At 41.5% G+C, this 18,347-nt stretch overlaps 1 protein-coding gene across 4 annotated transcripts in view; it reads left to right on the top strand.

The window, feature by feature from the left end:
• camkmt (calmodulin-lysine N-methyltransferase) overlaps positions 1 to 18,347 on the top strand; it is a 303,206-nt gene that overhangs the window by 258,662 nt on the left and 26,197 nt on the right. For all 4 annotated transcript variants that reach the window (XM_078557186.1, XM_078557185.1, XM_078557187.1 and 1 more), the window contains exons 8-10: positions 14,162 to 14,236; positions 16,106 to 16,169; positions 17,539 to 17,670. In XM_078557186.1, coding sequence (XP_078413312.1) covers positions 14,162 to 14,236; positions 16,106 to 16,169; positions 17,539 to 17,670 — 271 coding nt within the window. The remainder of the gene's footprint in view (positions 1 to 14,161; positions 14,237 to 16,105; positions 16,170 to 17,538; positions 17,671 to 18,347) is intronic.

Genomic DNA, 18,347 nt, shown 5'->3' with positions numbered 1-18,347 from the left:
TTGGATTGTTCTTTTTGGAGCAAAGGAGATTGAGGGGAAATTTGATAGAGGTGTACAAAATTATGACAGGGTTAGATCAGGTAGACAAAGAAAAACAGTTCCATTCGTTGATGGTACAAGGACTAGGGGTCATAGATTTAAGGTTATGGGCATAAGATGAAGGGGGATGAGAGGTAGAGAGTGACAATGACCTGGAAATCACTACCTATGAGGGTGGTGGAAGAAGAACCGATTATTCATTTCAAAAGGAAATTGGGTGGGCACTTGATGGAAATAAACTTGTACGGCTACAGGGATAGAGCAGGGGAATAGGATTAACCGGATTGCTGTACCAGCTGTCATGAATTCAATGGGCTGAATGGTTCCTTCTATGCTATGGTGACTCTATGACTCTAAGTGTACAAGTATCAGAAAACATTTCTCTCATTATCTCTTTTCTGTCTCCCACTCTCAGTCACTCCACTTTTTTCCCCTTTTGTTGATGGACACTTCCTCACAATCATTTTCTTTTGTTTTTGCCTTCACAGCAAAAGTAAACATTCTGTCCCATTCTGCCACAATATATTTGAAAGCAAGACAATGGAGGGCAAAACATGCTATGCAAGCATGGTCTTGATCCACATTGAGATCCAGCAAGTGTGTCTCTCATAGGGTAGATCATAGAATAAGACTAACAATGGAAGTCTTGAGATGCCTGCCCTTATATCTGAAGGTGACATGAGTGCAGGCAACCAACTTTGATGTGAGTGGGCAATTTTAAAAAACGGTCTCAAACATTCTAACAAATAAAACATTGCAGTTTTAGAACAAATCATTTTAGGCATAAGAAGCAGCTTTACTCTTTGAATTAAACAGATTGCATTATAATGAACAAAGGCTTTTGGAGGGAATGATGCATGCAAGTCATAGAATTTGTGGGTGTAAGACACAACAAAAAAGGCTAGCTCAAACCTGAACTAATCAGAAATATAAAGCCTAGGATGGCTATTAGAATTATACAGAAATTTGGTCAGATTGTGTTTGAAATAATGTGCTCAATTTTAGGAACTCCACCTTGTGAAAGATAAACAGGCCTTCAGGGAGTCCCAATAATGACGCACTAGGATGATAACTTGAGATGAAAGCACTCGGCTATTATGTGAAATAGGTAAACTTGGGTTATATTCTTCAGATATGAGGCGTTAAGAGCTAATCCGATTGTGGTAAAGGGATTTAATAACGTAAACATTCTTTCCTCTAGTAGGGGGATCTAGAACAAGGGGACATAATCTTTAAATTAGAACTAAGTCAGTTAGAAGTGAAACCACAAAGATTTCCTTTATAAAAAGGCTGTGAGAACATAGAATGTGTTATCCCAGGAGGCTCAAAGTGCAGAGTCAAATGTTGTGTTTAACAGGGAAGTGGATGCATATTTAGAAAGTGAAGTGAGTAAGGTTTGTGAAAAAAGGCAGGTAAATGCAATTAAAGGGATAAAGAACTGCCATGGCTGATAAAATGGTGCACACACTGGATAGGCAAAAGTTACTTGCCCTCGCTTTATGAATCGATGCACTTAATTGTTTTTGCCCTTTCTACTCGTGGTAAAAAAATTGTGAATAACACATGGATTTCTTCATTTCTACCTATACAGACTACCTCACTTAAGGACCCCTACCCCTCCCAGCTCCTAACTCCTCCAGACTCCTACTCTCACTCCCTTGGAAAACACCTTTACAGTTCTTCTCCATCGCTAATGCCTGCTCTTTGCACATCATTTTCATAAGACCTACTTGCTGCCCTCTTGATCCCCTCACCACTCGATTCCTGACCACCTAAATCCCAGGCAGGCCTCCATGCTTGTAATGTTGAAGCCTCTCTTTCTTCTGGCATTGTCCCTATCCCATTCAAGGATACCGTTATCAAAAGTTCCACGTCATTCAATCTCTCCTTTCCTATTACTGCCCCATCTCTAACCTCACTTTCCTCGAACATGCCACCTTCTCCCAGCTCCATGCACCATCACTTGCTTAGCTCAATATATATACCTCTCCAGTCTGACTTCTATTATTCTCACAGCACCAATTATCCTTGCCAGTCACAAATAGCATCTCTTGACTATGATCGGGGTGACTTTTTTTCCATCTTTGCATCTTTCCGCTCCTATTTATCCAAATAGCCAGTTTTCTCCTCCTAACCCACACTATCACCTCTGGAGTTGCCCCCACTCTCTTTATCATCTACATAATGTACCTTGGTGTCGTCACCCATAACCATGGGATTAATTTCCACATTTATGCTGACAATAAGAAACTTTACCTCTCCACCACCTCCCTCAATCCCACAACTGCCCCTATGCTTTCAACCTGTCTGTCTAACATAAGGACATAGAAAAGCTACAACTTCCTGCAATTTGTGCATCAGCAAGATAAAAGCAAACATTTTCAACTTCCAAAGTAAACTTTACTCCATTGCCACTGACTCTATTCTCCTTCTTAGTGATTTGCTCAGCTCACAGAAAACCTCTATGTCCAGTTGAACTTCAAACTTTGTATCCTATTGATTAGCAGAACCCATTATTTTGATTTCCGCAACACTGTTTGTCTCTGTCCCTCAGTCAAACTGCAAATGTCATAACTTGTAAGAGCATCCATCCCAAGCCTTTTTATTTCCTGATTCTGGCCATTTGTGGCTTATTCCCCACCCCACACTCTGTTCATACCACCATTGCTGGTGGAACTTTCAGCTGCTTCAACCCACTCTCTAGAATTCCTCAGTAAACCCCTTCACTTCACAATGTTTTACTCTACTCTTAATCTTCAAACTCCATCATTTCAACCAATCTTGTTGTTCATCCCTTCTAGTTTCTTCCTTCACCACTCTCTCTTCGTTCCCCCTCTCTTTCCACTGGGACATTTGGTACACTAAAGGAACCAGTTATTGGTGATTTATGTTGTACTGCTAATATACTGCAGGATAAGTTGATTTGCAACATAGCATTTCTCACTCTTTGTAAAGGGATCCTCATGATCAATTCTTAGTAATTTTGGTAATATTTCGGCCTATTCTTTGACTATTGACTGACTCCATTGAGTAAACAACAAGAGCTTGCATTTGTATGGTACCTTTAACATCATAAAACTTCCCAAGGAGCTATACAGGAGCATTGTGGAACAAAATTTGTTACTGAGCCACAAAGCAGATATGAGGCCAGATGACCAAAAGCTTGGTCAAGGAGAGAGGTTTTGAAGAGCATCTTAAAAGTGGGAAGCAAGGTGGAGAGATATAGGGAGAGAATTCCAGCGCTTGGGGCCTAGGCAGCTGGAGACCTGACCACCAATGATAGAGTGATTAAAAGCAGGAATGCTTAAAGAGGTCAGATATTACAGATGGAGGGAAGGGCAAGACCATGGAGGGATTTGAAAAATGAATGAGAATTTTAACAGCAAGACGTTGCATGACTGGATGCCAATGTAGATCAGTGAGTATAAAGGGAGATGGGTGAGTAGGACTTGCTGCGAGTTAGGACATGGGCACCAGATTTTTGGATGTCCTCAATTTGCAGGGGTTGGCAGGCTAGAACATGGGACACCGACCAGGAGTGCATTGGAATAATTAAGTCTACAGGTAATGAAGGCATGGATAGGGTTTCAGCAGCGGATAAGCTGAGGCAAGATAGAAATGGGTGATGTTACAGAGGTGGAAATGGGCAGTCTTGGCTACTGTGCGGATATGTGGTTGAAAGCTCATCCCTGTGTCAAATATAACACCAAGGCTACGAAGAGTCTGGTTCAGCCACAAACAATTGCCAGGTAGTGGGATGGAGTCAGTTGCAAGGGAACCAGTCTATGACTGGGACTGAAGACAAAAGCATCCATCTTCCTAATGTTTAGATGAAAGAACTTTTTGTTCATCCAGTACTGCTTGTCAGGCAAGCAGTCAGACAATTTTGAGATAGAGTGGGGGTAAAGAAAGGCAGAGGTGAGGTAGAGCTGGGTGTCACCAATGTACATGTGGAACCTGATGCCATGATTTTGCATGCTGCCGCTGAGGGGCAGCGTTGCAGATGTGAAAAAGGCAAGGACCAAAGATAGATCCTTTGGAAACACCAGAAGTTAATGATGCGGGAATGAGAAGAGAAGCCATTGCAGTTGATTATTTTATACTTTAATGGGATATGGGCATTACTGGCAAGGCCAGCATTTGTTGCCCATCCCTAATTGCCATTGAACTGAGTGGCTTGCTAGGCCATTTCAGAGGGCGGTTAATAGTCAACCACATTGCTGCCAGACCAGATAAGGATGACAGATTTCCTTCCCTAAAGGACATTGGTAACCAGATGGGTTTTTACAACAATGAATGATGGTTTCATTGTCACCATTATTGAGACTAGCTTTATAATTGGATTCAAATTCCGCCATCTGCCATGGTGGGCTTTGAACCCGGACATCTGGATTATTCGTTCAGTGACATTACCGCTATGCCACTGTCCCCACCACCGTTTGCTGTTGAAATCAGGCAAGTGCAATCCTACCCCCTGGATGATGGTGGAGGAGCGCTGGAGTAGAATTTCAGTTATATCAAAGGCTGCAGAAAGGTTGAGGAGTAATAGTTTAACTTTGTCACAGTCAACTATGATGTCATTTGTGATTTAGTAAGAGCTATTTTGGTATTATAACGGAAGCAGAAACCTGAATGGACGATTCAAATAAGGGGTTCCAAGAAAGATGGGCATGGGAGACAACAACACATTCAAGACTTTGGTATGGAAAAGGAGGTTTGTGATGGAGTGGTACTTTGCAAGGGTGGAGGGGGTCAGTGGTTGGTTTTTGTGAGGAGAGGGGTGATGGCTGAAGATTTGAAGGAGAGGAAGACAGTACCTGAGGAGACAGAACCATTAATAATGTGGGCTAACTCAGGAGCCAGGAAGTTAAGTGATCCGCAATTTAGTAAGAACGGAATCTTGGGGGCAAAAAGTGGGCCTCATCAACAAGATGAGCTTGGAGAGGACATGACGGGAATTAGGAGAGAAACTAGAGAAAGATGAAAGTTCAGAGTTAGGGCAAGGAGGACTTAGAGGAAGTTCGTCCCAGTTGGCTGGGGGAAAGAGGAAAGCAGCAGAGGCACCTGAACGGATGGCCTCAATCTTACTAACAAATTCTATTAGCTCATCGCATTTATCGTTGTTTATGAGAGTGGAGGCAGCAGGGGAGGGTGACTTAAGAAGATGTTTGATGGCGGAGAAGAGAAGTCAACTTCGTCTTTGTCTTCCTGGATGATCTTTGAATAGTGGGCAGTTTTAGTGGTGTAGAGCATGGCCCTATAATACAAGTTTTCTAGTTTGATCCAGAGATTAATGGTGAAACTAGTTGTTTGCCAGGGACATTCAGTCTGTGCCTTTGGACTTAAGGGAGCCAAGAGTGACCTATTATTGTTAGGGTGATTAAGATTAATAGTTCTAGTGAGGACAAAGACATCAAAGATGATGCAGAGGGTGTGATTTTAAAGAATTAAAAGATCATGATGAATTAAAGAGGTGGTGGCATAGTGGTGTTGTCACTGGACTAGTAATCCAGAGACCCAGGGTAATGCTCCGGGAACCCACTGTGGCAGATGGTGGAATTTGAATTCAATCCATAAAGTCTGGAATTAAAAGTCTAAGGATGAACATGAAATTATTGTCAATTGTCATATATAAGAATTACCATCTGTTTTACTAATGTCCTTTAGGGAAGGAAATCTTACCTTGACTGGCCTACATGTGACTCCAGATCGACAGGAATGTGGTTGACTCTTAAAAGCCCTCTGAAATGGCCTAGCAAGCCACTCAGTTGTATCAAACCACTAGAAAGTCAATAAGGAATGAAACTGGGCAGATCATCTGGTATTGACCTGGAAATGACAATGGCAAAGTCCTCCTTACTAACATCTGGGGCCTTGTGTCAAAATTGGGAGAGCTGTCACATAGACTATTCAAGCAACAGTCTGACATAGTCATACTCACGGAATCATACCTTAAAGATAATGTCCCAGACCATCCCTGGGTATGTCCTGTCCCACCGGCAGGACAGCCGCAGCAGAGGTGGCAGGAGGGAGTTGCCCTGGGAATCCTCAACATCGACTCCGGACTCCATGAAGTTTTATGGCATCAGGTCAAACATGGGCAAGGAAACCTCCTACTGATTACCATGACCACCACCACCCCCCCTCCCCTCCCCTCAGTTGATGAATCAGTACTCCTCCATGTTGAACACCACTTTAAGGAAGCACTGAGGGTGGCAAGGGCGCAAAATATACTCTGGGAGGGGGATTTCAATTTCCATTACCGAGAGTGACTTGGTAACACCACTACAGATCAAGTTGGCCAAATCCTTAACGACATATTTGCTTGACTGGGTCTGCGGCAGTTGGTGAGGGAACCGCGAAGAGGGAAAAACATGCTTGACCTCATCCTCACCAACCTGCCTGCCACAGATGCATCTGTCCATAACAGTATCGGTAGGAGTGACCACCGCACAGTCCTTGTGGAAACAATGTCCCATCTTCACATTGAGGATATCTGCAATCATGTTGTGTGGCACTACCACCATGCTAAATGGGATAGATTTCAAACAGATCTAGCAACTCAAGGCTGGGCAACCATGAGGCGCCGTGGGCCATCAGCAGCAGCAGAATTCTACTCAGCCGCAATCTGTAACCTCATGGCCAGGGATATCCCACAATCCACCATTACCACCAAGCCACGGATTCAACCCTGGTTCAATGAAGAGTGCAGGACGGCATGCCAGGAGCAGCACCAGGCATATCCAGAAATGAGGAGTCAATTTGGTGAAGCTACAACACAGGACTACTTGCATGCCAAAAAGCAAAAGTAGCATGAGATAGACACAGCGATTCCACAACCAAGGGATCAGATCTAAGCTCTGCAGTCCTGCCACATTCAGTCGTGAATGGTGGTGGACAATTAAACAACTCACTGGAGGAGAAGGCTCCACAAATATCCCCATCATCAATGATGGGGGAACCCAGCACATCAGTGCAAAAGATAAGGCTGAAGCATTTGCAACAATCTTCAGCCAGAAGTGCCGAATGGATGATCCATCACAGCCTCTTCCAGAGGTCCCCAGCAACACAAGTGTCAGTCACCAGCCAACTTACTTCACCCCGCGTGATATCAAGAAACGGCTGAAATCACTGGATACTGCAAAGGCTATAGACCCTGACAACATCTCAGAAATAGTACTGAAGACTTGTGTTCCAGAACTTGCCGTGCTTCTAGCCAAGCTGTTCCAGTACAGCTACAAACTGGCATCTACCTGGCAATGTGGAAAATTGCCCAGGTATGTAATGTACACAAAAAGCAGGACAAATCCAAACCGGCCAATTACCTACTCTTGATCATCAGTAAAGTGATAGGAGGGGTCATCAAGCTCTGAAGAAGCTGAACAAAAACAAGATGTTCAAGAACCTTGCAAAGAAGTATGATGCTTTCCTTGCCTCGGAGTCCCTTATTAAATAGATTCCTCGTAACCTGGGTCCAGGTCTGAACAAGGCTGGCAAATTCCCCTCTCTCCTCACTCACAATGAGAACATGCCAACCAACGTGGATGAAGTCAAATCGACCATCAAGTTCCAGATGAAAAAGGTGCTGTGCTTGGCAGTTGCAGTGGGCCACATTAAAATGACTGAAGAGGGGCTGGTCGACAACATTCATTTGGCCATCAACTTCCTAGTTTCACTGCTGAAGAAGAACTGGCAGAACATGCATGCCCTATACATCAAGAGCAGTATGGGTAAGCCTCAGCACCTCTACTGAGTGCTCTGTGCTGTTGTATATTTTAAATACAATGTTTTACAGCAAAATAAAACAGTGCTATCAAATGGCACTTGCTAAGCAATAACCTGCTCGCTGATGCTCAGTTTGGGTTCTGCCAGGGTCACTCAGTTCCTGGCCTCATTACAGACTTGGTTCAAAGATGGAGAAAAGAGCTGAACTCGAGGTGAGGTTAGAGTGCCTGCCCTTGATGTCAATGCAACATTTGACCAAGTGTGGCATCAAGGAGCTCTAGCAAAATTGGAGTCATACCTAGCACAAAGGAAGATGGTTGTGGTCGTTGGAAGTAAATCATCTCAGTACCAGGACATCACTGCAGGAGTTCCTCAGGGTAGTGTCCTAGGCCCAATCGTCTTCAGCTACTTCATCAATGACCTTCCTTCCGTAATAAAATCAGAAGTGGTGATGTTTGCTGATGATTGCAGAGTGCTCAGAACCATTTGCGTCTCCTCAGATACTGAAGCAGTCCATGTCCAAATGCAGCAAGACCTAGACAATACCTAGGCTTGGGCTGATAGGTGGCAATTAACATTCTTGCCACACAAGTGCCAGGCAGTAACCATCTCCAACAAGAGAGAATCTAACCATCGCTCCTTGACATTCAATGGCATTACCATCGCTGAATCCCCCACTATCAACATCCTGGAGTTACCATTGGCCAGAAACTGAACTGGACTGGCCATATAAATACTGCAGCTACAAGAGCAGGTCAGAGGGTAGGAATCCTGCGGTGAGTAACTCATCTCCTGACCCACCAAAGCCTGTCCACCATCTACAAGACACAAGTCAGGAGTGTGATGGAATACTGTCCACTTGCCTGGATTAGTGCAGCTTGAATAACGCTCAAGAAACTCATCACCTTCCAGGACAGAGCAGCCCACTTGATTGACACCCATCCACAAACATTCACTCCCTCCACCCACCGATGCACAGTGGCAGCAGTGTGTACCATCTACAAGATGCACTGCCAGAACTCACCAAGGCTCCTTAGACAGCACCTTCCAAACTCATACTGCTACCATCTAGAAGGACAAGGGCATCAGACACATGGGAACCACCACCACCTGGATGTTCCCCTCCAAGCCACTCACCATCTTGACTTGGAAATATATCACCGTTCCTTCACTGGGTCAAAATCCTGGACCTCCACCCTAACAGCACTGTGGGTGTACCTACACCACATGGACTTCAAGGAGGCAACTCAATACCACCTTGTGAAGGGAAATTAGGGATGGGCAACAAATGCTGGCCTAGACAGCAATGCCCACATCCCCTGAATGAATAAAAGAAATTAAAGACCAAAGGCTGGACAGTTGGAAATTTGAGAATGCAAAGCTAAGTGACTTGGGAGAGTTTTTTTTCCCAGGATCAGAAACAGAAAGAAGTGGGATTGGGAGGGGAATACAAAGAAATGATTCAAAATTATCAGTTTTTGCGAAACAGTGAGGTTACCAACTCACTCACTGGAAATGCTACTTCACAGAGTCAGATTGACCATCAATATGCTCCAGTCTAAACTGACATGGTTGCTCTGGAATGCACGTGCTGTTGATCATGTAATTTAGAAACACAATGACATTTTTCAAGTGTAAATGACAGGGTGGCAGAGACAGCATATCATCTTAAGAAACACTTTTTCTGTTTGAAAAGACAATTGGTTAGCACATTTTAGCACCTAAGTCTTAAATATCAACTCGGAATGTGTATCCACAAAGAGTGCATGGTTTTACAAAAAACATCCTCCTATAGAACTACATCAAATTGCTTGGTTGAAAGTCAGTTGTAATTTGGGCTCCTTACAGAATTGTTATAACTTCAACTATACGTTAGAAATTTATGGCTGCCTTATTTAAAATTAGGGAAATGGGGGAAGTGGGAGTAAGGGAACCAACTCAGCTCCCAGACCATCTGCATACAATTGTTGTAGTCATACTTACTTAAAAAATGCTCAATATGCCACGCCCTCAAACTGGGTCACGAGTCACATTCCCAAACCAGTGTATGAGCTGCACCCGAAACCCAAGTTCTTAAATGATGAAAACTTATCCTTAGCTATAACTTCTACCTTAAATTTCGTGGTGCAGCCATTGATCTGGTGCTCAGTTTGATATATGGGTACAACCACCGCTTTGGTTTATGTATCATGATTTCAATGATTGGTGGGGTTATTGAGTCCAACAATGCAAGAAAACAAACTGAAGTCAACATTCAAACACCGAGATTAATGACTGGTGTTTATTCAGTAATGTCACTAGACTAGTAATCCAGAAGCCCAGGCTAATGCTCTGGGGACATGAGTTCAAATCCCACCACGGCAGCTGGTAGAATTTAACATCATTTGATAAATTTGTAGTATAATGCTAGTCTCAGTAACGGTGACAATAATGACTATCATCATTGTTGTAAAAACCCGTCTGGAAATCTGCCAACCTTACTTGGTCTGGCCCACAGCAATATAGTTGACTCTTAAATGCTCTCTGAAATGTTCAGTTCAAGGGCAATTAGGGATGAACAACAAGTACTGGCCTTGCCAGTGATGCCCAAATCCCATGAAAATTTTTTTAAAGAAGCACCTTTACAACAGCTTAACAATATAATTTTTAAAAATTAGAATCCTGAAGTTATGCCTGATTTTTGATTGGAGCTTCAAACAAGAGTGCAGCTAGGCAATTGATATTGCCCAATATCCATCATTCTTCATTTCATTTATTACATGCCAATAAAAAGAAGCCAAGGATTTATGGCAAGATACCCAACTTTCTGTCAGTTAGGTTATTTACAAAGAATAGGTTAGGGAACTCTGTAGTTAGTGGATAATTGCACAATTCAACATGGTGCAGATAAATAAAGGTCCCATTTTCTGAGCTTGGACAACAGTTAGGATGTTGTCTAGATTCATATGTAAAGACTACTACATAAATGTGTGAGTTACTGGCAGGTGGACAGTAATTACAAAATTGTACTTAGGACAAGTTAGTGCCTTCAGGAGAAAATTGGAGGAAGAAAGTAAGAGATTAATGGCTGGTCCAGACAACCTAACATTCAAGCAGAAAATTAAGCCTTTAGATTCACAAACAGAACCAACTCCCTTTTTATGACCTGAATCTACATATTCTCTACTGAATGAGTTCTCAATCTTTGTATATATTTTGTTCTTCATTAATAAAACATTATGTGGACAGTATGTTGAGATATTCAATTTGTTGGAGTTGGCAAATGCTTAAATGAAAGATATTCTTGTTAATTTATGAAACAAATGGTCATAATTAAATGCCATCATCCAGCATGATAAGCTTGTAGTCCTATCGGTTCAGAGAACTTTAGCTTGGAGTCACTTGAAATAATAACTGTCTTAAATAAACTTAAGATTCAACCTGGCAGCTTCAGAAGCAAGTCCTGGGGCCCAGTTCTAGTCAGTGCGCATCGTTTGGGTTTGTTAAGGAAAAAAAAAATTGTGTGTTACACAAGCAGTTCTAACTTTGTGCTTTGGAATGAATAGTATGCACTTTTATGCTTCATTTAGACAGCATTTACTGATTTGTATGCATTGAACTTCTCGCCTGGTGTTTAAAATTGAAATATTCAGAGAGTACAAGCAGCAAGTATACCTGACGCCTTTTTAAACCTGCTTTGACACCACACTGGAGTTGCATTGCATGCGGTGTTGAATTCAAGCAGTAAGTCTATAGCCCTTGAGGGCATCTCACTCTGCTTCTCTCAGACTCAAGCCAGGCCCTGACTCCAAATGTATACTGCAACTTTATATGTGATTTCCACACAGCGGGAATGCTAAATTTGAGTGAGTTTTTATTCTGAATTCTGGTAGTTGCATTCTTTACTTTCGAAGAAAGCCTCACTCAAATGAACAAAAACTTGACAGGCTAACTTCAAGCTTGTTTTTGAGCTCATTAACAAAATAATGAAATGCGGTTGCCTAGATTTTCATATTTCACCAATCTCCTGTGGTATTGCACATGGGGAGTCAAAACCAAATATGGCCTGCAAGTGAGGTACGAGAATAAGGGTCATTGGTTCAAAGGCACACACATTTAATTCAGTTACCATTTTAAAATCATACATTCTGCCCTCATTATTTTTATACAATGGGCGCTGAGTTTATATTATCTTATAATTAAGTAGCCAAATGTACGACATTTTGGGAAGCAGTGAAAAAGTTAGTTAGGACACAGATGTTTCTCTACATCACAGGCTGAGGAACTGGGAGACACAAAACCACAGTATGATAGTGCCACAATTTGACAGAAGGCAGTAGTTGGTGTGTGAAAAGTTTACATACACCATTTCCATTATGGCTATGGACACTGGAATTTATAATTGAAATTGTTGACACAAAAATATGACCAAAATATGACAGCAGGAAGTGAGGTTTTGTAAACATGAGACTTTTAATGCATTACATGTCAATCCCCTATGGTCTTACACATTTTGTGGTGAAGGTGAGGTATGGTGGAGGGAGTTAATTCCTGTGTCTGGAAATAGTGTTAAAGGCTAATATTGGAACCGATGAGTTTCTCTTTGTAGGTTCCACTGAATTTTTATTTCCATTGACTTCAATCTAAAGGAAAATTTAGAGGGGAGTATAGCAGGCAGCTGATCCAGTATCATTCTCTTACAATATCGCCCAAAGTTAAAATTACTCACCAGCGATTAATGACCAAGTGAAGGCTTCAGTGAAGTCAGGCTAGACATCAGGGAACTAATTGGACCAGAGTGCCTTGACTTAATTCTGTTCCCATTATAAAGTTACACATCTTGTACTTTTATATTTCCATTATCCATTTCTATATAAGAGCAAATTACACTTGTCACTCTTCCAAGTGACAGTGGTCATGGATTCCCTTGGCGCTGCTCCCACTCCATCAGCATAACTTCACTGACCGTGCAGCAGAAATCCTGGTTACAGTGTAAATGAGGCTATCACTGCACTTTGAGTGAAGCTGCAGTGGCAGAGTGACATCAGGTTCAAGGAAATTCCTGACCATTGAAAATGAACATGTACAGCACTCTGCTTGTCCACTTGAATTTTAAAGCTAGTAATGGTTTGCTAAATATATTAGCGCTCTGTTGACATTTAAAAACACTCCCCCAATATTTCCACAATGGCCTATTCCACACGGGGCTAGATTTAACTGGGGGGCTGGCCTATTGTTTGCCACCCTGCTGTAAGGGTCAGACAGCAGTGGACATACCTATAAAAAAGAGGCCCAGCCTGCAGCCATAAAGCGATGTTGGTGGGCTGAACAGACTGTGGGTTGGACTGCCACCCTCAGTGGGAGGGAGCCCTGCCCTCAAAAGCTGCTAGCCAATCTGATTGGCTGGCAACTCTGGGAGTCCCAGCAGCACCAGAACTTAGTAGTGGGTGCTGCTGGGACTGGAGGGAGGCCCACACAGAACATTGATGGATTCTGGAACCTTTCTTTTAGGGCAAGGAGGAATCAGACGGCCTAGGGAAGGGGATGGGGGCAAGCGGGTTATGGAGGCCAGGTGGGGAGGAACAAAGTTTGTGGGGGTAACATACTTGGGGACGGGCGTGCCCTGATGCGCTCAGGGCACCCTCTCCCACCAAATGACATCGCCCCCTTCCTACTTTTTAACCACTTGTGTTTAAAAAAAAGCCTGCCCACTCCCACCCGCCTGCCCATTCCACCACATTATGGCATGGGCTGCATAATATTCATGTCAGTTGACTGTGTTACTTATTTATTTTAAAATGGCAGGCAGGTTGCTGAATTTTGGTGAATTTGGTAATACTTACTGTATTATGGGGGAACAACCCAGGGATGGATGGGAGGGTGGTGGGCTTTCCATCCATAGCTTTTAATGTGCCAACACCCCCCCCCCACCACCAAACAAAAGACATGCCCAGCGGCCTGGGTGGGGGTGTCGTAAAGCCTAGCCCTTGGCATACCTCTAGCCAAATGGTCGCACATACAATTTGTAATTGGGGTTTTGTTAGTCATTGTCAGGCCGAGCAGCAATTGAAATACTACAGTTAGCTTCAGGGATTTGTCCTTGGGATAGAAAAGTTAAGTAGAATTCCCACCTTTTGATCACTATCCAGCGATATCTATGGACTGCATATCAAGTTAGGCCAGAATTGAGCTCAGTAGCAGCAATGTTCATAGATAAGACGGCTGCTGAAAGTCATTGGGCTCAGACATGAGAAAAGACTACTTGAACTGGGTATCAGAGGGCGCCTGGTCCTCATGGAACAGTGTCTCAGCAGGAATCATGGAGACAATTGGCTAAAAATACACAGCTAATAGAGGTGTACTGGCTACATGAATAAAGTGATGTAACCTGACTATATATTTGCTACTTGTACTACAGCATAATGCGATGGGATAATGAGACGGATGTGTCTCTTCTGGAAGGACATTTCGATGTTATTATCTGTGCTGATTGGTGAGTATGTACATTTTATATATTTAAAATATTACAAATATCATTTTGTGACACACAACATATTCGAGGGATAATTTTTCATGCTTTGTCTGTGTATTTTTTTTGAAAAAGAAAGATTGCTTACCAAAAATCCAAGCAAAGTAAACAGATGAAGTGCAGAGTAGCATAATGGTGACAAATTAATATGCAGCTTCATGTGACAGCTATCAAGTAGTGGTCTATCAGACAGTAACTTCTACCACATTATTTCGAAAGATTGATTTTAAGAGGCATTCCATTTTCTGAAATTGCCTCTTTTTCATGCTTGACGTACCAGTAAATGGACAACTTAGGCAAATTGCTAATAATTATGGCTCAGTGAGAAGCAGTCTGGAGAAAGCAAATGTATCAACATAAACAGCTCTTTCTGCAGATTAAAAAGAGTCATTTGGCCCCCTTTTCTCCCTTCCAAAAACAAATATCTGACCAATAGTACAGGAATTATTCTTGATATAAATAAAGCTTCAGAATCCATTTTTGTAACTTTGTCAGACAGAGATGTATACGTTATGCCATTTAGCCTGTTGTACCACTTACTGTATCAGATGCCTGTAATATTTTTTTTTAAATTCTGAACTGATTATTGCTAGATACATTATTTCATGTCTAATTCTGCAGTTGTTTATTGTACTGGTGCAAAGACAGATTTCTTTGCTTTGTATAATTTTTTAACCTTCCTAATTGAAAGTAATGTATAGCTTGATCTTTGGTCAACACAGCACTAGTTCATCTCAATTAGGATAGCAGTAAGCATGTCACAGTTAGCCTGACCACACCTGTTTCTGGTGGCTATCTAGTCATTGCTGCTGCATTGTGCACAGATATAGATATCAGGTGAGACAGCATTGGATTCAGCTCTGATTCCTGTGGCATCTACCTCTAACAACCCGACACCCTCAGCCCTACTTTGTTAAATAGCTCACTGGCATTCACTGTCTAGTTTCATGTGGAAGCAAGTGGCCAGAAAGTGGACAGCTGTCAGCTTGCATCCATGAAGTCATACCCAACATTAATTAGTCAACACCTTCAGGAAAGAATAGGGTGCAAATTAGAAAGGAAGAAACAAATAAGTGCAAGTAATGCACAAGGTTGTATTGCTGCATGGACCCCCTCTACCTTATTGCTTTTATACAAGGTAAATGGACTGCATTAGTAATTATGCAGTAATGGTATAAACCAAAGGTGCATTCTCCAAATCAAACAAAGAGCTAAGCAATGCCATATGATTCCAGCAAGCAATTTAGCAAATGCCTTCCTCACCTAATATTAGAGTGGATACTTCAGGTTTTATTGCAAGGATAAAGATAATGCTGTCAGGATTAGATCAGATTAAGAATGAAGGCAGCCAGGAGAACTGGAGAAGGAGGCTGCGGTCTCCTTTGGAAGCTTATGCATGGCTCACATATGGACTTTCCGCAGATTAAGTAGGTGAAGCGAGGTCCAACCAAAAGATTTAAAATTAAATTTGTTTTTGCACAGTACAGAAATAACTTGCTGTTCCGTCTTTATGCCTATGCTTATTTTAGAATAAACTGTTTGTGTCAAAAGGCAAAGAAATTAGGTGGGACATAAAACACTTTAAGGAAAAACAAAATATATATATATATATAGATATAGATCGCAGACCATCTGCTAAATATTGACCAACAGATGAGTAAAACCTACATTTAAAAAAAAACAAGTGTTCATTACTCAAATATCTGTCAGACTCCTAACAATTACTGTAACGGATACATGAAAATAACTACTTCTGTTTTTACATAAACCAAACAAAATAGCTTCAAAACCCTTTTCTTGTGTTTCTCCCCCCCCACCCCCCCTCAATGTTAGCTTGTTTCTGGACCAATACAGAGCCAGCCTTGTTGATGCAATGAAGAGATTACTCAAACCCAATGTAAGTGTGTTTCAATTTTCTTCTGAGCATGGACTTCAGAATAATTAGTCCCCCTGCACAATGATTGAGAATGTAATGGAATGGCAGGATTAATGTCATGTAATACTTTAATACTTATCATGTTCAACTTCAATTGAGTCGTCTTATCTATCTGATTCTTTCTTAATCATAAACTAGAAAACTTCTTGTGTTCAGCTGACTGATAAGATGCACAGTGTAAAGCTAAGGAAATGAAATTGCTCCAAAGATGCATGAGATTTTTTGAAATCAAAGTCTGTCTTGAGTTATCAAAATCTATTGCACATTTTTCTTCCTTTTTTAAAAGTTAAACCAGATACTAAATTATTTACCACCATTAGATGCAATATTTTAAATGTTATTATTCCTTTATTTAGTATTACATAATTTAAACAAGAAGGAATAATATTGATGCCTTCTTTGAAATAAAGATGATAAACCTTCGAATTTGTATAATGCAAGAGTATTTAAATAGTCCAAAATGAATGTTGAAGAAAACTTATTGGAAGGTAATCAGAAGCCACTAATTTTGAAATTAAGTGTAATCATTTCTGGCGTTGTATAAACCACGTAAATGCCCATGTTCTCCCAAGGATCAGTTGCCTTCAAGTTTAATCTCAGTCTGTTCTGTATTATCTGATATCTGACATGGCAGCAATAAGGACACTAAAATTGACTTTGGCTCCCTTTGTTTACAAAGGGGAATAAAAGTCAATCTAGGGTTTCCACTCGTATCCACTACTCAGCTGCTCCTTTTATACAGGCTTTGTCTGTCGACATGGGTTTACTGCAGGATCAGGTTAGACTGTGAAGCACTCCATTGTTGCATAGCTTGTCCAAAACGCTTTGTTTAGACTCTTACCAGTAAAACATCCATTTGGGCAAGAAATGCTGGTTTTCCTGGGACCGTGTGAGTCATCACCAGAAAGAAGTGGAGAATATTGTGGGAAGAAAAGAAAGAGCAGATACATAAATAAAGTTTATAAAGACCATTCTTCAAAATTACTTATTTCAAATAATTGGTTAATTTTGTTTTGAATTCACACTTTGCTGTTTAATTTATGTTGCTTAATTCAAATTATTGGATAGTTGAATTTTTTTAAGGCTAAAGGTGAATTCACATTATCAGAAATACTACTCGTCATTTGATTTTACATGTATATAAAATTAAAACAGCTTTAATTTCCAAATGTTCAGATTAATGTGGTGTTTAAGTGAGGTGTACAGTGCAATGTAATATGTTAATCCGTGTTTCTGTGTTGAGCTGTGGAGCACTATGTTGTATGGCTGGTGGGATTGCAATATTCTTGTCAACAATCAGTAACCATTCATAACTGTATTTTCTTTTTAGGGAAAAGTGCTTGTGTTTGCCCCTCAGAGAGGCGGCACTTTAAACCAGTTTTGCAGCCTTGCAGAGAAAGCCTGTTTAACTGCCCAGAGGCTTATGAATTACGACGACCATGTTTGGAACTTTCATCTCAAGGTCAGAGCTCTGCCGATATTAGGGTAGCATCACAATCCATTTTGCATTAAGAAGGGATCACGAGTTTTTTGGCAGATACCTTAAATGCCTTTGACTACAATATCCCCCCTGGCATCTCCTCCTTTATTATATTAATTATGTTCTTGCGCAGCAAATCCTCTCAGACTACCTTGCCCGAAGCTGTTCATTATAGGAAGTGTTTATTAACACTTTCTACATAATCTTTAGGATAACAGTTCCATTTTTTTTTATTATTTTGCTGGGACTTGTACTTAGTGGCATTCTGTAAGCCAGTGCCCTTTGTAGAGTCTGATTGTGTTCACTACTAGAGTGGTGCCTTTTCCACCCCCAATTCCTCACTATTCCTCATGAGCTTTTACAGAGGCACTGTCTGCTATTTTAGTGACACTGATCAGCAGTTCTGAGCATAAGCATGTTCGAGCCAACAGTATTCAGTAAATGATCAATTTCTCTCTCCTAAAAAGACCGACTTTTCCTGGATGCTAATTGTCCTATGAAGCATTGCCCAAATAACCAATCACAAGGTTAGAAAGCTGTTCAACTCTGTGGGCATCACAGCGGAGCCCAATACTATCCCCAACTCGTGTATACACACGCAACTGCCCAGCGCTAATCGGGAATGGGAACTTTAGCTGGTGTTTTTTTTCGTACTCTTC

This window comes from Cetorhinus maximus, chromosome 14 (genome assembly GCF_964194155.1).
Source record: "Cetorhinus maximus chromosome 14, sCetMax3.hap1.1, whole genome shotgun sequence".
NCBI classification, from domain to species: domain Eukaryota; kingdom Metazoa; phylum Chordata; class Chondrichthyes; order Lamniformes; family Cetorhinidae; genus Cetorhinus; species Cetorhinus maximus.
Note: the sequence above shows the minus strand (reverse complement) of the source record. Positions and strands in the feature narration are given on the sequence as shown.